At 42.1% G+C, this 26,710-nt stretch overlaps 1 protein-coding gene across 2 annotated transcripts in view; it reads left to right on the top strand.

Annotated features, from left to right (window-relative positions):
• Positions 1–26,710, top strand: part of NSMAF (neutral sphingomyelinase activation associated factor) — a 121,416-nt gene that overhangs the window by 16,802 nt on the left and 77,904 nt on the right. For both annotated transcript variants that reach the window (XM_089685304.1, XM_089685303.1), the window contains exon 2: positions 11,788–11,877. In XM_089685304.1, the coding sequence (XP_089541430.1) occupies positions 11,788–11,877 (90 nt within the window). The remainder of the gene's footprint in view (positions 1–11,787; positions 11,878–26,710) is intronic.

Raw genomic sequence — 26,710 nt, 5'->3', positions numbered from 1 at the left:
TACACTTTGAATGACAATTGCGCGGTCATGCAACACTGTACCCATATGAATTTTTTAGCATTTGTTTTGAGACAGATAAAACTTTATTTTGGTGGTATTTATTCACCACTGGGATTTTTTTTTGCTATGTAAATGAAAAGTCAAAAACATTTTTAAAGTGTTTCTTATAAAATTTTGCTAATTAATCTTTCTTCATAAATCTTGGCCAAAATGTATTCAGTTATCTTTTTAGTAAAAAGAAAATTAACTCCGATTTAGTTTACAACCAAAAATCATAATTTTTCAAAACTTTTTACATTTTTATTTTTTTTTATAGTATTTTGTTTTTAACTTACTGTCACTCTAGCAGTACAGTATCACCATGGTGACACTATACTACTTGTGGGGGGTGATGAAGTGTTTTTTTTTTTTTTTTTTACACTGATTTTACAGCCTTTGAGTGTAAAAGCAATCATTTCTCCTCTCTGGCTGCATTCTTGCAGCCATTGAGAAATACTGTGAGAGCTGTGATTGGTCAGATGGTATAAGGCTGTTGTGAATATCATTGTACCATGTGATCTCTGTGATCATTCACAGATTTCAGATGTAGTAAGCAATGGTGTCAGAAGTGACATCTTGCTTACTGCTGTTCATGTGATCACTGATTGGCCAATCAGTGATCACATGATCGGGACCTCACACAGAGGTCCCGTACAGCAATCTGTGTTCCACAGTGTCCGGAGGACACAGTAGGCACTGGATCGCGGTGCCACATGCTCCCAGGGAGCGCGCGCACAGGCTAAAATGGCGGGCGCCATTTATGAACGCAACCTGCCCCTACACTGCTTCTGTCCGGCCGTTTTGATACATAGGCCGGATGGGAAGTGGTAAATGCGTTAAAAACATTAAAAACGCATGTTAACACACTAGTTGCTTTAGTGTATGTTCTTAATCAATGCAAGTGTAAACGAATCCTAAGACTGAGCTCCTGGAGGATAAATGAAAATGCTTAAACTGGTAATGTATTCATTAAAATAAATCGAATGATTTTTTTTTCACATACATCAGACTGGAAGAGGGATGGCCAGGATTCTGAGCCAGAGAGAGTTCTGTGGCTTTTCATTCAGGAAGAGAGAGCAAAGTGATAACCTGACCAAGATACTGCTTCTGCTTTTACAACTCATAAACTGGAAGTAGGTTGGTGATCAAGCTGTATTATTTAACCACTTGCCTACTGGGCACTTTACTGCCTTCCTGCCCAGTCCAATTTCAGCTTCCAGTACTGTCACACTTTAAATGACAATTGCGCGGTCATGCAACACTGCCCATATGACATTTTTTTTTTTTATAATTTTTTTTACACACAGAGCTTTCTTTTGGTGGTATTTAATCACCACTGAGTGTTTTTTTTTTTTTTTTTTCTTTTTTTTTTTTTTTTTTTGTGCACTATAAAGGAAAAAAATAGCGAACATTTTTAAAAGGTTTTTCTATTATAAAATTTTGCAAACAGGTAATTTTCTCCTTCACTGATGTGTGTTGATGGGGCAGTACTGATGGTCACTGATAGACTGCACTGATGAGGTGGCACTGGTGGGCATTGATGAGGAGGTACTGATAATGCTCCACTCATATGCGGCACTGATGAGTACTAATAGGTAGCACTGAATGTCACAGACTGGTGGCACTGATGAGCACAAATGGGCAGCACTTCTGGGCACTTTTGAGGCTGCACTGATACTCAGTGCTCTGATCATCAGTGCAGATGTCTCCTTTGACAGTTGCTGGTTATCGGTGGTACTTTCCTCATGTTGTGGCAGCATGAGGAAAGTACTGCTGACAACCGGCAAGTGCATTTATATGGTGATCAGCTGTGATTGGACACAGCTGATCACGTGGTAAAAGGCTGCTGTGATTGGCCTTTTTACCATGTCGTGATCAGCTGTGTCCAAAAGACACAGCGATCACAGACAGTGCCACATGCGCGCCTCTAGGGGCGCTTTTTGGGAGGACATTGTATGACACCCTCCCAGAACTGGACGACTGCGCTGTAGCCATCATTCGGCTGTAGCGCGGTAAGAAAATGGTTAAAGTAGAAGAAAAAGCTTCACAATAATCCGCCTGGTAAATATTGCCTTCCCCTTGCTTTGACACTCTCTATATTTTCCAATAAATTGCCTTTTAAATACCCTGTTTGTTTTTCTGTGGCCTTTTGACCACAAAGCTCCGGCCCAATCCCCTTTCCCTGTAGCTGGTGGGTGTAAACCCTTTCCCAGCAGATAATGCCTTTTTAGAGCTATGGATGCCAGCAGGTGACGCCACACCTAGGGGGTTAAGACCAGAGGGCTGAAAGTTCAGCAGTGTTGTCAGCCCTACACAGGACACAATGACTAGCCAGGGCTTTGCAATCATGTGACTGCATAGTGAAAAAAAGGTATTTGAATTGCAATTTATTAAGAGAATGTATCTGGGGAATATCAGAGAAGTGGGGAGGCAGTATTTAACAGGTGGGTTATGGGGTAGCCTTTCCTTCTACTTTAACTAGTGTGGTGAAAAGTCAGGCCCCTGGGTAAAAGATTAGGTGAACACAATTACTGATCTTTTTGGTAGATTTGTAAGGACAGCCAAAGAGTGAGGTGGCAGACCCACTGCAACACGCTAAATCACCAACATATTACAGAATGTTTGAGTTTAAAGCACTCCAGGATAGGCAAAAAAACACCCTTTAGTGCACCCCCCTACACAAAACACTAAACCGTTAATAAGATTTTGAAAATCCTTGAATTTTCATGATCTCAGCTCTGTAATTCATAAAACTGCATCTGCTCTGCCAAGGAGGAGGTGTAACAGCAGGGATTACATCCTATCCTCTCTGCAGTAAAATGAAACTGCAGTTCCCATCAAGCACAGGGAATTGTGAATGTCGGCGAGTACACTAGACCTGTACATGTTGTATGAGTGTATCCAGCCAACCCTGCCATACCTGCTGGAACTTATGATAAGCATTGTGATGTTGGTACATGAGTTTCTCCCGTGGGAGTATACCCGAGAAATCATGCCCTTCTTATGGGTTGCCTGAGTGACATCCTTAAGAAAAACTGAGTCTGTCAATGTGAGATTAGAGAGCGAAGACTGAGCCTGTATTGCATGGCATAGCTGAAGATAACGATAAAAATGCTTATGTGTAAATGTAAATTCCATTTGCAGTTGAGAAAAGGACTTTAGGATTGCCCCCGAATACAGCTGATATACAAATGTCAGGCCTCAATCCCTCCAGTTGTGAAAAACCTCCAGTTAAGCCAGTTCTGCATATTGCGGATTATTCCACAAGGGAGTACAGGAAAGAAAGTAATATGAAAGGATGCTTTTATCATACTCCAGACGTGCCTCAAGAGGCCCGCAGTTGGAGCCGTAGATGGAAGGACCAGTAGAGCCATCTCAAGCTGACAGAGAGCCAAAATGGTGGAATCAGGAAGGGAAATCAAACTAATAATGGCATTAGTATTATCAGGTGAATCCCAGCCAACCAGTTGCTACAATTGGACCACCAGAAAATAAAGTCTGAGCTCAGGAACCCCCAACTCCTTGCCATATTGCAACATAGACCATTTTATCCTAGCCACTTTTTTTTCCAAATAAGACTCCTAAACTGGGTCTCTATTCGATTGAAGCCATTTCTTAGGAACCCATATGGGAGAATTATGAAAAATACAAAAGTTGCAGGCCCAAATCATTTTAATTAAATTGACCCTACCCAGCACCGACAGAGGGAGTTTGCACCAACTGTTACTTCAATTTCTGCTGATGGAGTAGAGGTAAAAGGTTAAGAGAAATATACTGCTTCGGATCAGGAGAGACTACCGCCCCCAAATACTTAAATGTAGATACTACTTGGATGTGTTGTGCACAGGCCAAGAGGGGGAATTCTACAGGATCCACAGGATTCAACACTGATTTATGCCAATTAATTTTAAAGCCGGAAGATCCACCAAAGCGTTCAATAAGGAACATAACCGCATCTAAGGAAGTATCGCCCAAACATAACCGTGTGTTATCCGCATAAAGGGATATCTTTTCTGAAAGAACACCCCTTGTAAAACCGACGATGTTCGGAGATTGTCGCACCAAAATCGCAACCCTGCCTCGTTCCCCTTGCAGCCTGAATGAATCTGACAAATCCCCGTTAACCCAGATTCGGGCACTAGAGGCCGCATAGAGAAGGCGCACCCAACTAATGAACTTGGGACCAAAGCCGAATCTAGACAATACTTCCAATAGGCCATTCCTCACTATCAAATGCCTTGGCTGCATCCAAAGACAAAATTGTCCACTGGAATTTGCAAATTCAAAAAAAGTCTACGAATATTATTAGACGTCACTCTAGAAGGAATAAACCCTGAATGATCTTTATGTACGATATTACCAATAATCCACGCCAGTCTAGTAGCTAGAACCCAGGCCAACAATTTAGCATCCGTATTCAGAAGTGAAATAGGTCGGTAATCTGACACTCATTGAAGAGGTTTCATCCTGCCTAGGTTTTGAAGATCAGGAGCATGGGAGACAGGAGGGATGAAACCTTTTTGTAGCTATGCCTTTTAGGTTTGGGTTTGAAAATGTGTGGGGTTTTTTATATGTTGCTTCAAATCAACCCTTTCCTTTGCAGATAGATGGATAGATACCACAGCAAAAAGCATACTATTCAGTTTAAGGCCAGGCCAGTCTGTAATCTGTCCCCTGAGACCCAGTTACACCCCCCCACTGGGCACTACCATCTTGATTCTCAACGTAGAGTAGGTAGTAAGGTTGTCTGTCACAGCCCGCATGTCAAAGATCCCTTTATTCCTCCTGTGGTAGTTGTGTGTGTGTGTGTGTGTGTGTGTGTGTGTGTGTGTGTGTGTGTGTGTGTGACTGCTCCCTGTGGATGACCAGAGGGTTTTGCTAATAACTTTTGACAAAAAGTCAATATTTGCATATCGGGAACAGAGACCTGTTTACTTTGCATGTTTTTAGGAATAAGAAGTACATTTGAACATTGATAGAGTAGATTGTAAAGGCACCATTATGTTGATATACTTGGAGAACAGATTCTTTTTGTTGAATATGTGCTATTGAGTAAGAGTGGAAAAGCACAGCCAACTATCTTAGATGATAAACAATGTTCTGTGTCTGTCATAGTTCATTTGTATTAGAAAGTCCGGAAATTCCCCTTCTGTGTTCTAGTATTACTAATGAAGAGGCACTTCGGGGTCAGCCAGCCCAGCTTCCCATTAAAATATTTTGTTTATGAGGAACTGTTCATTTCTAAACCACTATGATGTAACTAAATTGTCAGTCTTCAAAATTATTATTATTATACAGGATTTTTATAGCACCAGCAGTTTGCTCAGCGCTTTACAATATAACAGGAGACAATAGACCAAAAATACAGTTCAATACAAGAGGGATGGGCGGGCCCTGCTCCTTGGAGCTTACAAAAATAACTGTAATCTATTTGTGTTGTGTTTTTTTTGTTTTTGTTTTTTTTTCTTACATTTGTTCATTTTGTCAAATATTTGTCATGATTTAAGACTGTTTTACCTCTTAAAATGGACCTACACTGTAGATTAGTTTTTAAATTCTCCCACAATATTTACTTAAACTAGTACACATGAGTTTTAAACAGTCATTACACCCAAAACCAAAAATGTAATATATTGCAGCTTACCAATCATTCAATGTGGTGGCTGCATTGGTTTTCCTTTTTAGACTTTTTTTCCTATCTGTTTTCACCTTGTGATCTGGCCAGTAACACCTCCTGTATTAGAGTGCCTTCACTTTGGATGAAAGCGCACAGGGGTCACAGCAGACAGCAGCATTGTCAGTCTGGGGGGGAGGGGGATGTTAGATGTATTAGAATACACTATTATACACTAACAAATTGAAGTCAAATTCCAGCTCACACTTTTTATAATCCGTTCCAGCAAACCAGTTTTCCTTTTGCAATAAAGGTTTTACATGAATAAATAAAAGCTGATCATTGTAAGCACTGCTGCCAGTGTTGAGTGGTTTGTCTCATCCCAGGGATGTTCGATTCCTACCGCCTGACTCGGGACATGTAGTTCCAGGCATCGGGCAGGTAGTTTTTCCAGCTTTAGCCCTGCTGTGGGCAAGCAGCGGGCTCACCTGTCAGGTGGAAGCATTCGGGTGACAGGGCTGCCGCCCAATTGCTTCCATACAGTGCCAGCCTCTTCCCCCCCCCCCCCCCATCCCCCCTTTGAGGTCTCCTGGGCTCCGCTTACCCATCTGTGGGCCCGGGACCGGCTCACCTCCATTGGCTACAGGGAAGGGAGGAGAGGGGATACATCCGCTCCCCTCCCCTTGTCCTGACCCGGGAAGTTATGCTGTAACTTCCAGGTCCCCGTTGAGAGATTCCCAGCCATGGAAGCCAGGAAAGAATGTAATGCGGTGCGATGTGCACCACATTACATTCAGTGGAGCACAGGGGAGACATCCAGGTTCTTTTAGACCCTGGATGCCTCACTAAAGAAAACCTGTCACCAAAAAGTCATCACATAAGTCTATGTGATGAAAACTAAAGGTGTGTGTGTGTGTGTGTGTGTGTGTGTGTGTGTGTGTGTGTGTTCGTTTTTGTTTTTTTTTGTTTTTGCTTTTTTTATTGTAAAAAATGAAAGTTACACCCAAACACATACCATTTCCCCCCCCCCCCCCACCCCCCCCCCAAAAAAAATTGAGGCCCTCCCCCCACATATACGCACGTACAAATGTAGAAGCACACACTGGGACGCCACGCATGAAAACGTCAATTGTGATACACGTCACACCAGAATTAGTGCAATCATTCTAGCACCAGACCTCCTCCATAATGCTAAACTATAAGGAGCTTTAAAAGCGTTGACCTATAGAAAATATAGGGCACTGAAGTTCGTCGCCATTTCATGAACGCGCACAAATTTAAGGTTTGACAAGCTGGATATCTACTTACTTGGTGCAACCTCATCTTTTTTTATATTTTACAAAAAAAGAGGGTTATTGCTTTTTTTGTGTCCTAAAATTAACTTGCTTGTATTATTTTTTACTGAAATTTTGTGGTAATAGCATGCAAAAAAAAAGGAAAAAAAATGCATAAAAAACGCATCGGAATGCATCAAAAACGTGCATGCAGAAATGCGATGAGTAGCCTTGGCTTGTGCAGTCCTAGTGGAAGACTAGGCAGAAAGCCTGTAACCACTGTGTTGCGGTGGAACTTGCTGAAAAAAAGTAAAACTTGCAGTACTTTTTTTCCAGTGTGGGGAGTTGCGACTCAAACTATCGCATCACAGTGCCGTATTTGAATAGAACTTAATGAAAGGTCACTTGTGGGATTTGTAGTGTGCACAGAGCATGCGCGTGACCACAACTTTTGTGCACTGCTCATTCCAAACAAACAGGAGTGAGGGGTAAAGGAGAGTTTTTTTAGGAGCTCACAGAGGACGTTACACGGAGGCACAAACACAACCAGAAATGGTTTCATGAAAAACAGATTAGAGGGCCATAAATTTGTGGATGTGTATAGATTTTTTGGAGAATAAGGATATTATTATTATTATACAGGATTTATATCGTGCCAACAGTTTGCTCAGCGCTTTACATTATAGTGGGAGACAATACAGTTCAATACAAGAGGGAATTGAGGGCCCTGCTCCTTGGAGCTTACAATCTAGGAGGGAGGGGTGAGTGGTACAATAGGTAAAACTGTGGGGGATGGAGTGGTTGGAAGCGTAGAGGATTTCAGTATTAGCAGAGGGTGGGATAGGCTTCCCTGAAGAGAGGTTTTTAATGATCACCTAAAGGTAAGTAGAGTAGGTGATAGACTGAAAGATTGGGGTAGGGAGTTCCAGAGGATGGGTGACGCCCTAAAGAAGTCTTGGAGATGAGCATGGGAGGAGGAGATAAGGGAGCTAGAGAGTAGGAGGTCTTGCGAGGAGCAGAGTGTACGGTTTGGGTGATATTTAGAGATAAATCTCAAAACAAGTGAGCGCTTAAAACAACTTATAAAATCAATAAGTGAACAAAATTAAATTAAACGAGAAAATAGCAGCTGAACACCAAAAAGGTACCATAAAACCTTCACAATAATCAGAATGCATAAAAGGGGGAGGTGCAGCGCTAACTTAATAAATATACACTTAAATAGTTACACAAACCAATGTTAAGGTGCTATTAAAGTGCAAAACGGTGACTAAAATAAGTATAGTCCATAACGTGTTCAAAAAGTGTTCAAAACCCAAGAGTCTTCAAAAAGCTCCAATGCCTGGATTCGTGGATGAGGTGATAAAGGTATAAAGATTGCGCACTCACCAGATACGCAATCCAAATGCGCATTCAAAGCAGATAATCCTAGGGTCCTCATATGGATCTGGTCAGATCTGGTCACAAAAGCCCCTCGTCACTCGATGGTGTTTGCCACGCATAGAAGAAAAAAGGGGGGGCCACTCTGCAGATGTAAAGGGCTCCCAACGGAGCTCAAAGAACAAAGGAGGCCCCCTATGACTACGTGCCTTCGCACGAAACGCGTCAGAGAGCGGCTACAGCGGTGTGACGTCACGCCGACCGGCGCCATGAGGGCCCCGGCGGCCATTTGTTATCTTTATATGGTCAGTATCTCTCCTGCCTCTGCTTGTATACTGTGTGTCTTTGGGAATAAATACCCCTTGCCTATAAGGTATCACACTATTTGGCCTCCTTTGTTCTTTGAGCTCCGTTGGGAGCCCTTTACATCTGCAGAGTGGCCCCCCCTTTTTTCTTCTATGCGTGGCAAACACCATCGAGTGACGAGGGGCTTTTGTGACCAGATCTGACCAGATCCATATGAGGACCCTAGGATTATCTGCTTTGAATGCGCATTTGGATTGCGTATCTGGTGAGTGCGCAATCTTTATACCTTTATCACCTCATCCACGAATCCAGGCATTGGAGCTTTTTGAAGACTCTCTTGGGTTTTGAACACTTTTTGAACACGTTATGGACTATACTTATTTTAGTCACCGTTTTGCACTTTAATAGCACCTTAACATTGGTTTGTGTAACTATTTAAGTGTATATTTAGAGATAAGATCGGATATGTAAATTGGGGAAGTGTTGTGAATGGCTTTGTATGTCATAGTTAGTGTTTTGAATTTTATCCGTTGGGCAACTGGGAGCCAGTGGAGGGATTGGCAGAGAGGGGAGGCAGATACAGAGCGGTTAGTGAGGTGGATGAGTCTGGCAGCAACGTTCATGATAGACTGAAGGGGGGGGGGGGGGATAGCCTGTGATGAGGTAGGCCAATAAGGAGGGAGTTACAATAGTCGAGGCGTGTTATGACAAGGGAGTGAATACGTTGCTTAGTGGTTTCCAAGGTTAGGAATGGTTGTATCTTGGAGATGTTGCGGTGGTGAAGTCTACATGATTTTGTCAGCGATTGGATCTGGGGCTGGAAGGACAGATGGGAGTCTAGGATTACACCTAGTACCCTGGCATGAGGGGATGGACTAATGATTGTGTTATCGATATTTATGGTGAAGTCAGTGGAGGTGGAACGGGCTGGGGGGAATACTAGGAGCTCAGTTTTGGAAAGGTTGAGTTTGAGGAAGTGGAGTGACATCCAAGCCGATATGTCACTTGGTAGGCTAGCGATGCAGGTGGAGACTGAAGGGGTGAGGTGAGGGGTAGACAGATTTGCGTGTCATCAGCATAGAGATGGTAATTGAAGCTGTGGGAGTTTATCAAGTGACCAAGGGAGGAGGTGTAGATGGAGAATAGAAGGGGTCCAAGGACAGAACCTTGAGGGACCCCTACAGAGAGAGAGGGAGTGAAGAGGAGGTGGCAGCGTTATAGGTAACACTGAAGGAGCGCTGCGGTAGATAGGATAACCAGCAGAGTCTCTGAGGCCAAGAGTGTAGTTTTTTGAGGAGGAGGGGATGGTCAACCATGTCAAAAGCCACGGAGAGGTCGAGTAGTAGGAGCATTGAATAGTGGCCATTGGTTTTTGCAGTTAGTAGGCCATTAGAGAGTTTTAGTAGGGCAGTTTCAGTGGCATGTAGAGGGCGAAAGCCAGACTGTAAAGGGTTGAGAAGGTTGTTGTCAGTGAGGTGGGAGCTCAGACAATTGTAGGAGTTTAGAGGTAAATGGCAGCAGGGAGATGGGTCTTAGGTTGTTCAGGTTGGTGGGGTCTAGGGAGGGTTTTTTGAGTATGGGAGTGCTATGCACGTGCTTTAGAGGAGAGGGGAAGGCACCTGAAGAGAGGGAAAGATTGAAGATGTGAGGGAGCATAGGATGGAGAAGGGTGACCGAGGGAGTTGTAAGGGGACAGGGTCCAGGGGGCAGGTGGTGAGGCAGCCTTCTGAGAAGACCTTGAGGACCTCTTCGGTGGTAGCAAGGTCAAAGGAGGAGAGTGTTGAGGGAGGTATGGTATAAGGAATGCTAAGTGGGGTGAGTGTCTGTGTAGTGGAAATGTCCCTGCGAATTGCGTCAATCTTGTTTTGGAAGTGGTTTGCAATCTCGTGGCCAGTGAGTGAGATGCTGGGTGGCGGTGGGGGTGGAGAAAGTAGAGAGTTAAAGGTAGAGAAGAGCCGACAAGGACTCGAAGAGAAGGTATTGATGAGAGTGACAAAGTAGGCTTGTTTGGCAGCGTGAAGGGAGGAAGTGTGTTAGGAATGCATATTTATAACGGGTGAACACTTGGTGGGACTTGCTTTTACGCCATAATCGCTCCAGCGCGCGACTGTGTCATTTGAGATTCTGGGTGTGGTCAGTCTGCCAAGGTTGTAGAGGTCGGGGCCCGATGCTTTGTGGTGTTAGGGGAGCAAGCGAGTCTAGAGTGGATGAAAGCGAGTTGTTGTGGACAGCAGTGGCCAGGTCAGGGCAGGACAAGGGGTTGATGCTGTCATAAAGTTGGTCAGTTGCAGAGTGGAAGGAAGCCAGGTTTAGGTTTTGGAGGTTTCTGCTGGTATTGATATTATGTAGTGTCCCCTTTTAAAGCTGTGGTAGCAGCATTTGTTTTCTTTTTCAGCAGCCTGTGCTGCTTTCATGAATTGGATTTCAAACACATCCCTCTCCTCATCTCCATTACATACAGTGGGGCAAAAAAGTATTTAGTCAGCCACCAATTGTGCAAGTTCTCCCACTTAAAAAGATGAGAGAGGCCTCTAATTGGCATCATAGGTAGACCTCAACTATGAGAGACAAAATGAGAAAAAAAATCCAGACAATCACATTGGCTGATTTGGAAAGAATTTATTTGCAAATTATGGTGGAAAATAAGTATTTGGTCACCTACAAACAAGCAAGATTTCTGGCTCTCACAGACCTGTACCTTCTTCTTTAAGAGGCTCCTCTGTCCTGCACTCATTACCTGTATCAATGGCACCTATTTGAACTTATCAGTATAAAAGACACCTGTCCAAAACCTCAAACAGTCACACTCCAAACTCCACTATGGTGAAGACCAAAGAGCTGTCGAAGGACACCAGAAACAAAATTGTAGACCTGCACCAGGCTTGGAAGACTGAATCTGCAATAGGCAAGCAGCTTGGTGTGAACAAATAAACTGTGAGAGCGATAATTAGAAAATGGAAGACATACAACACCACTGTGTGTCTGCATGCAGTTGGGAACACGTGTTTTTTTTTTTTTTTTTTTTTTTTTTTTTTTTTTTTTTCCCCCCCTTTCCCCCCCATATATTCCCGCACCCAAACAGATGTGAACCTAGCTTATAGTGGAAACATAAAGATAAAATATACCTAATGTAGTACTTATGTTGATTGCTTTTTTTTTTTTTTTTTTGTACAGGTTTTCTCTGTTGTTGTTGGATTTGGAAGAATATTTTTTTGAACAGCACATAGCCCACCAGATTTCGAAAGGATTGAACTCATCAGAAAGGTAAAAAATAAATGCATTTTTGTAAGTAGTTAAGATAGCAGATGATCCTTGCAGTTCTGCATTGGCTGATTCATTCTATTGTCGTGATAACCCTGTATACACCCAGATATCTACTGTTAATGTACCCAGAGGCTGTTGGCAGATGAATTTCAGTCTTTGAAGCTCACTACTGGACACCAGTGAATTAGCACAGATGTAGATAGATGCTTAAGAGACCATTTGAAACCTATCTGCCTAAGCTATGATTTTCAGTTTTAATAAGCATACTTCAGAGGATCTTAATAGGATACGGATGACACAATCCTACTGAGATGCTTTTCGTTGTGCATAACAAAAAAAAGGGAGCATTAGGGTTGCGTTGAAGCAAGTGGTACTTTAAAGAACTATACTAGTTAAAAATAAGTATGGTATGGGAATTAAAAAAACTTACAACACGTAGCTGGATACCGCATCTGTCCCCGCTGCTTCGTGATCAAAGACGGTCAGTCACTGGCTGTCTGCTCTGGCCCCTCCAGTGCTTACTTGAGTGCTGGGCTGTGCAGAGGGTAGGAGCAGCTGGCTCAGGCTTTCAGTGGCAGAGGTTGAGTCAGCTGCCCTTCAGGTGTCTCGGTGAGTCCCGAAATTAAGAGTGACATAAACTGACAGTGAGCTGAATACGGATCACAGAGGTGCAGAACAAAGTGTATTCCTGTGACCCGAAGGAGTACGCTTAATTCACCTGCTAGTCTGTGAAGAGAACTGAAAAACCACAACTAAGAACCTTTAATAGCAAGGAGCCAAAACGGCCTTGTGATCTCTCATCAAATACAAATTGGAATGGATTGCATGCTCTCTAATCAACTTACAACCTCAAAGTTGTTACATGTTCCCTATATGATAAAAGAAAAAAAAAAATCCCAAAACAAGGACAAGTCATTTCTATTTAAATGAAGTTTAACTTATTTAGCAAGCTTCATTTACAGGCATTATGTTGCCATTCATCTGTTCACTGGTGGCAGTGTGTTCCTCCATTGGTCATTTAAGCCATATCCAACTTTTGTTTGAGCCTAAAACTATTTCTCCTATCATCTTCCAGGATGGCACACCTGGCGGATGATCGACTCCTCCCCACTAGGAAACGCAATCAAGAGACCGCTGTTAAATACTCCCACCCACCCTCTCAAGCCTCAGCCTTGATTGTGTTACTTCCCTCAGCGCAATGTTTGTTGTTTTGTTTTTCCTGAAGACCAGGGGTTCAGATGGTACCCCTGTGAAGCTGATTTAAGCAGGCCGGTTAGGGCTCTACTAAACAAGCAGGCTGTGAGTTCCTCAAAGGTCACCACACAAGCGGGAGTCGGTTTGGGCACAGGGAATGTGTGTTGCGTTGCTCCTGCATGTTGCTTCAGCTTCTCTCTCTCCCTGTGGGTCCCGGTGGCTGGACGTAGAGCAATGGTATGGTGCATGTGTGGCCAAGAGATGTGGTCCAAGCCTCAATTTCATTGGTGATGCATTTCCAGTCCAATGGACCCTTTCTTTAGCCCAGCAGGGCAGAGAGGTGGAGAGGGCTGGGAGACCAAAGAGGCTAGCTACGTCTCGGCAGTGGAGGTATTGTCACAGCAGGATCTAGGTTTGCAAGTAGTGGTCCCAACCTAAGGTAGGCCTGTGCTACTTGATTCTCTTCTCAGGTGTCCATCCTGGAAGATGGTAGGAGAAAATCCCCAGTTAGACTTACTGATAACTGTTCCTGGCAGTCTTCCAGGATGGCAGGCCTACTTCCCGCCCAGCAGAGTTGGAACATGTATTTGTTTGTTGTGGATGATGTATGGTGAGTTCCCCTCAGGTATTTGTGCAGGGAGTTACTTTTATGAAAACTGAGGCTCGAGGGGGTGGTTGGGAGTATTTAAGAGCTGCCTCTTGATTGTGTTTTCTAATGGGGAGGAGCCTCCCTGGTGTGCCGTCCTGGAATGATCCGAGAAACACTGTTGCTGGTAAGTCTAATTGTGAATTTTTCCTCGCTACAGCTTGGAATACCCCAGTGCTGCAGCTGTGATAGTTTCACTGATTCTGCCAAAATCTGAATCAAATAAAATGCATGAAAAAAACCAGCATGTGGACTGCCCTTGTAAAGATAGCCTTATCAGACAGATGGACCTAGACTCTTGAAAAGACCTAGCTATTCCAGGATCTGCTGTAAATAGGGTGAATTGACATTTTCCTCTTTTTTTTTTTTGTTTTTTTTTGTTTTTTTTTTTATTCATGTTTGACCTTTTGATGTGCACACTCCCTGGGCGGTAGCCGGCAGTGATCGGTAAGCTCCTAATCAACACTTGCAATGGAGAGCTTTTCAATAATGTGACCACTGTGACATTCAATCAGTGGTCACATGACCCAAAGGCCGACCTCCGCCTCCTGGCTTTTAGAACGCTTAGACTGGGAGGCAGTCAAGTCCCATAAGGCCTACATAAGAGGTATATTGACCGCATCCAGGGCAAAAAAGAAACGGGAAAAAAGAGAGAAACTTACTGGGCTGTTAAAAGAAATAAAAGAAATATTTGACCTGGAGCAGATACATAAAAATAGAATAACAAAAGAGAGAAGACAGAAGATAACAAAAAAATAACTAGAGATACTGATGGAAGAGGAGAGGAGAAGAGTTTTTAATAAAGTGGCAAGTGAGAGGTATAGATGGGGAGATAGACCAGAAAAATATTTAATGAGAGCCTTGAGGAAAAAGAAAAACAGGAATTATATAGAAAAAATAAGAAACCCCAAGGGAGAAATGGTTTATTCTACTAAAGAGATCGCCAAGGTGTTTAAAGAATGTTATAGCAGCTGTATAATATTATTTCCCAGGATTCAGTAAATAAAAGTGGAAATGCGAGTAGAGAAAAAATAAGGGTATATCAAAAAATGCAGGACTATCGAAGTTAAGTGAAGATCAATTGAATTCCCTTGTTTTAGAAATTACGCAAGAGGAAATAAAAATAGCATTAAAAAGTACCATGACGGGGAAAAGCCCAGGCCCAGATGGTTATACTGTGAGGTACTATAAAAAATATTGTGAATTGTTAATACCTAAATTGAAGAAATATATGACCGCCCTGGGTGGGGAGATGGAGATGAGGCGAGAATCTTTTAAGGCCCATGTGGTGCTTATTCAAAAGGAAGGGAAAGATGCTTCTCGGTGCTCTAGCTATAGACCAATCTCACTTTTGAACATAGACACTAAGTGATATGCAAAGGTTTTAGCAAATAGGTTGAAAGATTTAATGCCAGAATGGATCCAGGGGGACCAGGTGGGATTTGTACCAGGGAGGGTAGAGACAATGGGTTGCTTATCCAGAAAGCTAGGAAGGGTAAAACTCCGGCGGTGGTGCTTTTAATCGATGCTGAAAAAGCATTCAATAGAGTAGATTGGAGCTTTATGATGGACACCCTGGAGACTCTAGGATTGGGAGTTAGAATGAGAGAATGGATAGGAAATTTATATAGAAAGCCCTCCGTGGTTATTTTGGTTAACGGAGAGAGGTCGGAACCTATTAGGATGTCAAATGGAACAAGACAGGGATGCCCACTGTCCCCATTGTTGTATGTATTATCATTGGAACCTTTACTAGCAAAAATTAGGAAAAATATGGACATAAAAGGAATACAGATAGGAGGAATTGAACATAAAATGGCAGCCTTTGCGAACGACCTGCTGTTCTGTGTGGGAAATCCTAGCATAACACTCCCAAATTTAATGAAGAGCTTAAAGGACTATGAGGAGGTAGCAAATTTGAAAATCAACCCAACAAAAACTGAGATCTTAAATGTAAATCTTCCAAATAGTAAAAAAGAAAAGATACAAAAAGAATTCCCTTTTTATATGGAAAGATAAAGAGAGAAAATATCTAGGGGTTAAACTCACTGCTTCGTATATGTACTTGTATAAATCAAATGATATCTCGCTTTTAAACGAGATTAAGGAGGAACTAAAGAAATTGGGAGGAGGTAACCCGTCTTGGATAGGGCGCATAAACCTGATAAAAATGGTAATTGTACCTAAAATCCTATATAAATTCCAGATGATCCCAATTAAACTTCCGGAGGTCTTTTTCAAGGTAATTAAAAAGATGTTAACAAGATATATATGTAAAAATAAAAAACCTAGAATATCTTATGATTTGATGAGTAGAAATAAAGAGAAGGGAGGATTGGGAGTGCCAGATTTTAAGAGGTATTATAGAGCAGTAGTTCTAACAAGAATTTATGACTGGACCCACAAACCAGAGTGGAAAAGATGGGTCAAGATTGAAAATGAATTAAGCGGAGTTAACTTGAGTAAAATCATATGGGTACCAGCACAATATAGAGGATTAAAAGATACCACGAGGGTTTATACCAGGGGTGGGCAAACTTTTTGACTTGAGGGCCGCAATGGGTTCATATATTGGACCCGGGGGCCGGACCAAGAGTAGATGAATGATGTGTATGTGTCATCCATAGTAAGTATAGTAATATTCCCCCATAGTAAGCATAGTAATTCATTCCCCATATTAATTCATCCCCCATATTAAGTCCCCCCTGTGTCAATTCACTTACCTTTGCTCCGCGTGTTCCTCTCGCCGTGTTCCCGCGCCGTTCCGGTGTAGCATGAAAATCTGTCTCCTATGAGGATCTGTCCCCCTTGACGTATCTGCGCATGTGGCAGTTTCAGGCATTAGCAGCCGATCGGCGATCTCCGGCACATGCGCAGATACGTCGAGGGGGACAGATCCTCATAGGAGACAGATTTTCATGCTACACCGGTCTTCAGGGCGGACTGTGAGAGGATGTATTAACAGTAGTTATTAAGAGGTTGTCAAATGATTTATCATGTCACCCAATATTGGTCTCCATTCAGTAGCCAAAAAAGGCATTCAAAAAAGGGGGATTTGTGAAAAGAAATTCACAGAAAAAGCGGCTACATTATGAACAGAACGTGACACTCAGAAAAATTTCCAAAAATTATGCTTTATTACACACACATAAATATGACATATGGGCGTTCGCCCTGGTTTACCATCACCTCAGTATGAGACAATACACACAGACCTAAAACCATATAAAATGACACCAAGACCGGTCTAAATGCATGTGCAACAGAAAAAATGACTGCAGGAGTCTAATGTCCCTGTAGCACAGACACATAGGTGAACACTTCCCAAAAGAGGTGTATCCAAAAATTATACCATAGGCATACCATAATATTGAATTTATAAATAGAACAATACCATAATGGTGAATCCCAGTCAGGGAATCCAAAAATTGTACTATGGATATAAGTATCACATGTATGCAATGCAGCAAGCACAATATGCGTCAAAAATGCGTCTGTGAATTTCTTCGGACTGTGAGAGGAGCCTAGCTCCGTGGGCCGGATTAAAAGGTCCGCCGGGCCGTATACGGCCCGCGGGCCATAGTTTGCCCATTGCTGGTTTATACATTAAATGTTTTTAAAGGTTTGGGATAAATTGCAGAAGCTTATGAAATGGGATTTTAATTCACAATTAATGTCACTGAGGAACACTGATTATTTCCCTCCAGGTAGGTAGGAGAGTACAGGAAAATGGTTTAAAAAGGATATTCAACTGAGGGCTATTATGGAAGGGCAGGAATTGAGAACACTTAAGGATTTGAAAGGACAAAAGGGAGCTTTTCATTAAGATAGACAAGTGGAGATATCACCAATTAAAACACTTTGTCGGGAGTCTTCCGAAACCTTTGAGATTGAGAGAGGATTTGAATTTGTTTGAGAGGCTGTTGGAATCACGTGGAGATGGGAAACGGGGGATGGCAAAAGTTTATAAGATTCTCACTGAGTTAGACACACACACAAAGCCAATGTACATAATAAAATGGGAAAGGGGGGAATAGAGATAGATTAAGACAAACCGAGGAAAATATATAGACTAATACATGTGAATGTAAGCATGAGAGAGGTGGAGGTAAACTATAAGTGTTTAACAAGATGGCACATTGTACCGAACGTTGAATACAAGATGAGTGGGGAGAATACAGCAGAGTGTTGGCGGGGGTGTGGAAAGATAGGTACGTTATATCACATATGGTGGGAGTGCCCAAAGATTCAAGGTTTTTGGGAGATAATGATTTATTTAATTGGGATAATCTCTGGGATAAAGATATGATTGGATCCAGAGTTGTGTCTATTACATAGTAGAGAACTATCAGTGAACAAATCCAAGGATTCGGGTATATGGTACTATCTGAATGCGGCAAAGGGTATGATACCTAAGTTTTGGCATAGCTCAGAGGTGCCGAGAGAAGAGGATTGGGTGGCAAGAGTGAACCAGATATGTAGGATGGAGAAACTGTATTATATGCAAGAAGACAAGATGGGGTTATGTTACAGGAGGTGGGGAAAATTGAAAGATTTTGCGCCCAAGGTGAAATATATGAAGTAGTAGAGTGGGATATGTGAAAGTACCCCTTACTTAGGAAAAGATGTAATGGAGAAATGCAAAGTGGGTGGTTTTATTTGTGGGGGGGGGGGGGGGGGAGTTGGGTTTTCAGGGTGGGTGGGGATATTAGGTGGGGGGGTAATAGGAATAAAGATATAAAGGGATATAATTGATGTTTTTGTATGTTTTATGAGAGTAATGATGGAAAATGTATTTTATATTGAAAATTAATAAATATTTAAATTAAAAAAAAGACTGGGAGGCAGTTGGCACCAAGGAGTTAAAGTGGTTGTAAACCCAATGTTGGTCAGATGCTGAATACTGTCATCCATAAATACCTTTTGAGTGCTCTGTGTCTGATCGCCTCTTTGTAAAATTTTTCTGTCACTCCAATTTTGAGATGTAGGCTTCTGAAGTTGTTCCTTTCTGTGGGCGTGGCGGCAGTGTAGTAGTGATGTCACCGGAATCCTCTCCTCGTTCTACACGCCTTCATCCCCGTGCTAATCCCTGGCATAGTGGCACACACTGTTGTCTGCCTATGCCCTCTGATGAGTCCTGTCCAATCAGACACCTGGATCTGCACCACCTGACTTCTTCCCCTTCCACAATGCTGAGGGACAGAGCTGCCAATCCAAGTGCAGCAAGAGGGGGGGGGGGAGAGCGAGAGAGAGATTGTGCATGAGTGCACAGGAGACTGGGACACTTCTCGTGCTAGTTTGCAAGAAGTATTACGTAGGCTGTCAAGCAAAGGAGAGGGAGCGTGGCGCCACCATTTATGGCCTGTGGCAGTTTTGTTCAATGAGGGACAAAGAGGAAAATAGCAGAAGAGTGCCGGGACCTTTTCCAGCCAGACTGGGGGGTGTATGCGTTTTTTTCTCTCCAGATTATGGTAACGTAATTATCTAAATTTTATATTTTTTGCGTTTACAACCACTTTAAGGAAAGAGGGGCATTAGGTAATTTTCAGTTATGGTAACAAATGGAATTGTATAACAAAGAGGACACAGCATTGATGTACTTCAAACAGCATTAAGAAAACTGCAAGCTAAACTTGAAATGTATTCATCATATTTGATAACCTAAGTATGTGTACAGGTTTTACTGATAGGATGGGTTTTACACCCCCCCCCCATTTCTTTTTGTTTAGCAAACGCTTTCAGTGCATAACTAAATCCTGATGTGCCTTTGGTAGATTTACCAGGGTAGATTGTGAATTAAAGTGTATCTTGGAAATTGAAGTCTAGAGTAGGGAATAGGTAAAACCCCTGTCACCTTTTTGAGAAAAGAAATTCTCCCTAGAGCAGGGACACAAACAACAAGAAAAATCTGAGATACTATCTGACCTTTTCCCTACTTTGTCCAAAATTCTTTTAAAATGCATTTAAGCATACTTTAATCACTTGCCCTCCAGAGGATTTACCCCACTTCCTGACCAGGTCATATTTTGTGATATGGCGCTACATTATTTTACTTGGCAATTGTGTCGTCATGCAACGCTGCACCCAAATGAAATTTACATCCTTTTTTTCCCATGAATAGAGCTTTCTTTCAGTGGTATTTGATCGCCTGTATGTTTGTTTATTTGTTGCGCTAAAAAAAAAAAAAAGTCCACCAATTTTGAGAAACAATATTTTTGACTTTTTGCGATTAAAAAGTTTAATTTGCCAGTAAAACTTTTGTCATAAATTGAGGCCAAAATGTATTCTGCTACATGTCTTTGCTAAAAAAAAAAAAATCCCAATACGTGCAAATGAATTGGTTTCCGTGAACGTTATAGCATTTATGAATATATATATATATATATATATATATATATATATATATATATATATATATATATATATATATATATATATATATTCTTTTCTATATATCTATCTCCATATATTGGAATTTTTTTTTTTACTAGTAATGGCAGTGGTCAGCGACTTCTAGAAGGACTGCGGCGGACATTCTGACAGTGGGGGGAACTGACTTTGTGTCACTGACATCCCCACTGACACCAATACAGTGATCAGTGCTAAAAAAAAAAAAAGCAGCACTGACACTGGGCAGGAAGGGGTTAACATGTGGGGCGATCAAATGGTTAACTGTGTGCTGTTTTACTATGGGGGCTGTGTGTGTTTCACTGTAAGCACTGCTTTCTATGGATATGCTATGCAGAGCCATACAATGCAGTGTGCAGGAGCTGACAGGGGAGAGCTCTGTATTGTTTACATACAGGTCTCTCCCCCATTGGAAATCCTCTGAGATCGCTGGTTGCCGGCGGGCAATCACTGGCCGGGATCTGGTGGTTGACAGCCGAGGCCGCAAATTGCGGCGCGGGTAGGGCGTGTGCATGCCACCTACCTGGAAAATATAAATATACGTGATTTTGCACACCCATTCATTTGTGCTATAGGGCAGCGCGGAAGCGGTTAAAGTGCCTATAAAGGCTCAAGATTTTTTACCTTCCTGCATTCCATGCAGGAAGGTAAAAAACCTTCTGTATGCAGCAGCCCCCCTAATATTTACCTGAGTCCCATCGTGATCCAGCGATGGCCATGAGAGCCTTGGCTCTCCGAGGGCTCTCCCTTCTCATTGGTTGAGACAGCAGCAGGAACAAGCAGGACAGGAGCAGCTGCCTCTGCTGTCAGTCACAGCCAGCGAGCCAGTAAGGAGAGAGGGAGGGGGGCCCAAGCCATGGCTCTGTGTGTGAATGGACACGCAGAGCAATGGCTCAGAAGCGAACCTGCTTGGGTGCCCCCATAGCATGTTGCTTGCATTGGGGGCACTTGGCAGGAGGGAGGGGCCAGGAGCATGGGTGGGGGACCCAAGAAGAGGAGGATCTGGGTTGCTCTGTGCAAAACCAATAAATGATTGTTCTTGCCTTTTAATATCACTGTGAGGTATTTATCTCTAGTCATTACATTTTGTCAGTTTTGACTTTTAAAGCCTTTAGGACATGAAGGATTTTTTACCCCCCAACCCCCCCCCCCCGTTGTCCCTCTGGAAGTATACTCCCCTTATCTTCTGTCATGCTTTCTGCCAACATTCTCAGTACAGCTGGCCATGCATGCGCAGATGGGAAAATTTGACTCATAGTCCTTTGGTAAATTGGGAATCGGCTAAAAGGAATTTGGAGCATTTGTTGTCAAGGTAATAACATCTTTGGCATAGAAAACACATTTTCTGTCCCCTCTCTCATTTTACAGTGAAATTTGTTTTCTGCCAAACCTTGAGCTTTTTTCCAGTGTTTTTCTCTTGTCTTTTTCGTTGTGATGCAGCTTTCATGTACTGGAACTAAACAAACCTCTGACATCTTGGAAAGTGTCACACCTCCTCCTAATTTAAAAGCATATTTACACAGAAATAAAAGGTTTGTCTGATCTTGTAACTATTATCTGACATTTTAGGCAACAATGAGAAGTTTCCTTGAAGACTGCTTTTAGGAAATTGAGAAATTGAGGAAGTGAGATAATGGTGAAGATTGCCTAAATAATCTGTCTAGAATTGGAGGAAGTAACATCCATCAGAGCAGATAGCCTGACTAAGGTTAACGTCTTCGATTAATTGTGGCTTTAAACGCTTCCTGATCGCCCTATAGCAGAAATACTGCTACAGGGCAGCACATGTGTGCGTATATATACGTGATTTCGCATTTTCAGGTAGGGGAAGCGCAGGCCGTACCCGCGCCGCCATTCGCAATCACGGCCGTCAGTCTCCGGGTCCAGGCCGGTGATTACTGAGGATCTCCAATGGGGAAGAGAACTGTTTGTTTACTAGCAGTTCTCCCTGTCAGCTTGGGCACACTGCTTTGCATGGCACAGCACAGCCATCCAAAGCAGTGTGCTTACAGTGATGCGCACACACACAGCCCCATTGTAAAACGCACAAAGTTAACTCTTTGCCCCTCATGTTAACCCCTTTCTGCCCAGTGCCATTAATTCAGTGTCAGTCCTTTTTTGCACTGATCACTGTATTGGTGTCACTGGGGGTGTCAGTGACACCAAGTGAGTTCCCTCCAGTGTCAGAATGTCCACCGCAGTCCTGCTATAAGTCGCTGATTGCTGCCATTACTAGTAAAAGAAAAAAAAAACAATCCCAGTATATATACCGCCATTTGTAAACGCTATAACTTTCACATTAACCAATTAATTTACACGTATTGGGATTTTTTTGTAGCAAAGGCATGTAGCAGAATACATTTTGGCCTAAATTTTATGACAAAATTAGATTTTTGTACATTTTTTTTTTTTTTTTTTTTTACTGGACATGTTTAATAGCAAAAAGTCAAAAATATTGTTTTATTTTCTCAAAACTGTCGGTCCTTTTTTTTTTTTTTTTTTTTTTTTTATCGCACAAAAAAAAATTCACTGGTGATCATATACCACCTTTTTTTTCCCCTCAATTCGTGAGGGGAAAAAAGGGCCGTAAATTTAATTTGGGTGCAGCATTGCATGACCGCACAATTGTCAGTTAAAGTAATGCAGCGCCGTAATGCAAAAAATGGCCTGGTCAGGAAGAGGGGTAAATCCTCAAGAGGGCAAGTGGTTAATAAACACGTTTTTGTTTTCATTTTAGTTTTTTTTTTTTTTTTTTTTTTAACTTAACAGAGATATACTCTTTGATATTACACGAAAACAACTTTATTCAAAGTGATATATAATTTTTTTTTTTTTTTTTTTTTTATAATAAACCTGTCATATTTACCAGCTCCGTGCAATGGTTTTGCACAGAGCAGCCCTGATCTTTCTTTTCTCATATCCCCCACTAGTGTTCCTGGCTCCTCCCTGCCGAGTGCCACCATAACAAACTGCTGAGTGCGGGCTTGCTCCCGAGCTAGCTTTGTGTGCCCATGGACACACAGAGTGCAGCTTAGCCCCACCCCCACTGCTTCCTCAGCGGCTGTGATTGACAACAGTGGGAGCAGCAGGGTGAGTCTTGTTTCTCACCCCTGCTCCTACCTAATTTGTTTAATTTATTTGTTTTTGCTTCAGAGATGAGCTCCCAGAGTTGCTTGTGGCAACCAATCCATGTACAGCTTTTTTGTTTTACTCTAAACTGTATGATAGTCTTCACTTTTCTATCTCAACTAAATTGTAAATTGATTGGTTGCTACAGATATCTCTGGAAGCTCATCTGTGTAGTTTCCCCCATTTTTGAAAGCTGGGTAGGACTGTAAATAGTAAACAGATCTGTGTCTTAATTAATATAATTTATTTACCCATCAGATTCCCTCAGGATCACTCCTTGTCCCTGGAGACGTAGTCCAACCTTCACTGTGCAGGTGCTTCAGCCACCTTCTCCATAGTCGTCTTCGGCTTTTAAATTCCCAACGGCAAAAAAGGAAATCTGTATATTGCTGCTCAAGCGCAATTGATACAGCAGCCCCGTATTCGGGCGACTGCAGTGCCTGCACAGTGTGGGCCAAACTACTTCACTGGGGATTTTTCCAGGGTCAGACCCCATTTGAAAATTTGTTAATTGAGATTTTTCTATTAAAATAAATACTAACAAAAACAGATGCATGTAAGACCTCATTTTGTCATACAACAATACAGTTTGACAGTTGAGTGTTTGCACACAAGTCAAATCCAATGTACATTTAACTGACGTAAGTAACAGTTGCTGACATATATAAGGCCATGTGATGCCATTGAAGGCCTTGGCAGTGTCCAGTGACAAGACAGCTCTGTGGCCTATAATCTGTGGGGAGCTGAAGATTCAAATATACTTTCCTCAGGTTGATAGCAGTGAACCTGGTGGGAATAAAACCTGACTGATCGGAGTGCACCAATTTCTGTATTACTGAAGCAAGCCTATTTGCTAACACTTGCAACAGTAGTTTAATGTTGGAAGTTAGTAAAGAAAGTGGGCTATAGAAGTCCAGAAGCAAAGTATTTTTACCTGGTTTTGAGAGAACTATAAATATTTCCCTGCTCATTGAATGAGGGAGCAATTTTGCTATGAAAACCTAATTTAACATTGTGAGGAATTCCGGTAAAAGTATGTCATGAAACTGTCTGTGCACCTCCTGAGGGAAGTCCATCCACTCCCATTTTCTTGTTATTAGGAGTGTTGGACAATGCCATGTGAAATTCCCCAATGGTAAATGGAGCATTCAGAATTTTTTTTTATCTGCTTCCTTGAGACAAGGGAGTTACAAACAGTCAAGAAAATCGGTAAGCATTCCATGTGTGTAGTTTTACTTTTGTATTATATAAGGTTTGATGGAACTTTTGGAAGTTGTCTGCTATATCCTCAGGATTATGAGAGGCATGGCCTTCCATAGTTGTATTTGCCCCAGCAAAAGTGGGAACATTCTGAGATTTAGCGATAACCGCAAGAAGGTGCCCTATATGTTGTATAATTCTTGTGCATCTTTCCAAATTTGTAGATGAGATGAAGTAGGATCATTGAGGTAAATGCACTCTTCTTGCTGAACTTCCTCCATGAAAGTTTTCTCCCAAGCACCCTTATTTTTTCATAGCTATTAACAAGGATTGCAACCAGAAGAGCTTTCATTGCATCCTATACTAATTAAGGTGAAGAGTAGGCCCTGTTAAAGGAGAATAATTCCCACAGTTCTGATTCAAGTTGGTCTGTGGAGCATATTACGTTGAACCGTTTAGGACTTAAGTTCCACAAAGGATGTACTGTATAGATGGGGGACCAGTAGACCATTTGATCTTCAGAGGAGAATGATTAGATAGACCTCTGGCTCTAAAGGCAGTATCCACTACTAGGGGTAACAAGGACCTAATGTTAACTCTAACCTGGAAAGGGATAGATTAATACTGGAACAGCAGGAGAATTGCCTCTCGCCAGGGTGCTGCAGTCTCCATATATCCAGAAGTCTTGCCTCCTGTTAGTATCTAGCAAAAGGTGTTTCGGTTTGTGCAAATGAATTATTTCCAGAATGCCTGTCTATGGTAGGGTTCAAGACACCATTGAAGTCACCTAGTGCCAGGAGTGGTATCCCCTGAATATTATTGAGAACACAGCGAGGATAAATGAATGAGTGGATCCACTTTGAAGTGACTGCAGGAAAAATTAACTGCAGATTAAGACATTGACTCCTCTAACATGAGCTGAGTATACTGAATGGAATTGAGAAATGTCTGCGCTTGAGGAGTTTGGTCGTGTCTTTTTATTAGGCGAGTTTCCTGCAGGCAAACCACTAAGGAGCCAAATGTGGACAAAGAAGAGAACAAAGCATATCTTTTTTTCATGTCTTTCCGTCCTCTTACATGCCAGGATGTGAAAGTCAGTATGTTGGCATACCCGACCTTTGTGAAAGAAATAGCCATGCTGATGCATGTTTGAGGGGTAGATCTAGACAGCATAACAGAAAGTGAAGTGGAACTCTGGTAAATACTGAACAGAAATCACCCCAATGGCATGAAAGGTGAGCGGCAGGCTTCAAAATTCCCCAAACTAATGAGGATGCAGGGAAACAACCAACCCACTTGTTCCAGTAATTCTGGAGGGCTTAGTACAGCCAGTTCCTGGCAAAGATGCCAACGAGAGGAAATCGACCCAGTAAGCAGTTCTACATTTTGAAGGATCAATGAGGAGGGTACCAAAGTTACTAACAACAACTAATTCAGCAAGAGAGGGCTATTACAGCTTATCACAATTAGCTTGTAGATGTTGTTCATTATTTTCCAACCACAGAGTGGTCACACCAGGGTTATCAAATGTATGTCTGCTCCCACAGTTACCCTCAGTTTAGTGAGGTATAACATGGCATATGTAAGTTTTAGTTGACGAAGTCTCTCTTCTTAACATCCACATATTTGGCCCTTTTTTACCTTTTGGTTTGTGCAGCAGGCAGTTTTTTTAATTTGGTAAACTGTTGCCAGAGGTCTGTTAGCTTTCAGATTTTACATTGAGATGTTCCCATGGATAAACAATGTATCACTTTCCATGCAGTAGATTGTCCATAGGATCAAGAACAGTACCTGAATCTGCCAGCCGGTAAAAGCCAAACTTGGCCTATCACAACCGTGTGGTGGTGTCAGCGTTGACTCTGTTGTCTCACAGCATTAAAACTTAAAGGGAATGGCATCCTCACCCAGTTGATCAAAAATATTGAAATGATCTTGTTCTAAGAAACTCCTTTAAACTTTTATATTCTAATATGGGAACAGAAGTTAGAGTTGCTGTTCTTTCATACATGACATTCTCTAACACCTTGCCTACCTGCCAAACGACAGTCTTCCTTTTCTTTCCTAGCCTTAAAGGAGAAGCCCACTGGTTGTTTAAAGGCGAGATATTCCTTTCATATATTTTTAAGCATGAGGCTTGGAGACTTGTGTTTTGGTGCAGCCACAATGATAAATTAACAAGTTGATAACGGGGATCCTTTCTACAGTATTTTTGAAACTGTTGTGGATGAATGTAAACATTTATTGCAGTTTTTCCCT

This window comes from Staurois parvus, unplaced genomic scaffold, assembly GCF_062004578.1.
Source record: "Staurois parvus isolate SC_StPar_1 unplaced genomic scaffold, SC_StPar_1.0 ptg000371l, whole genome shotgun sequence".
NCBI classification, from domain to species: domain Eukaryota; kingdom Metazoa; phylum Chordata; class Amphibia; order Anura; family Ranidae; genus Staurois; species Staurois parvus.
Note: the sequence above shows the minus strand (reverse complement) of the source record. Positions and strands in the feature narration are given on the sequence as shown.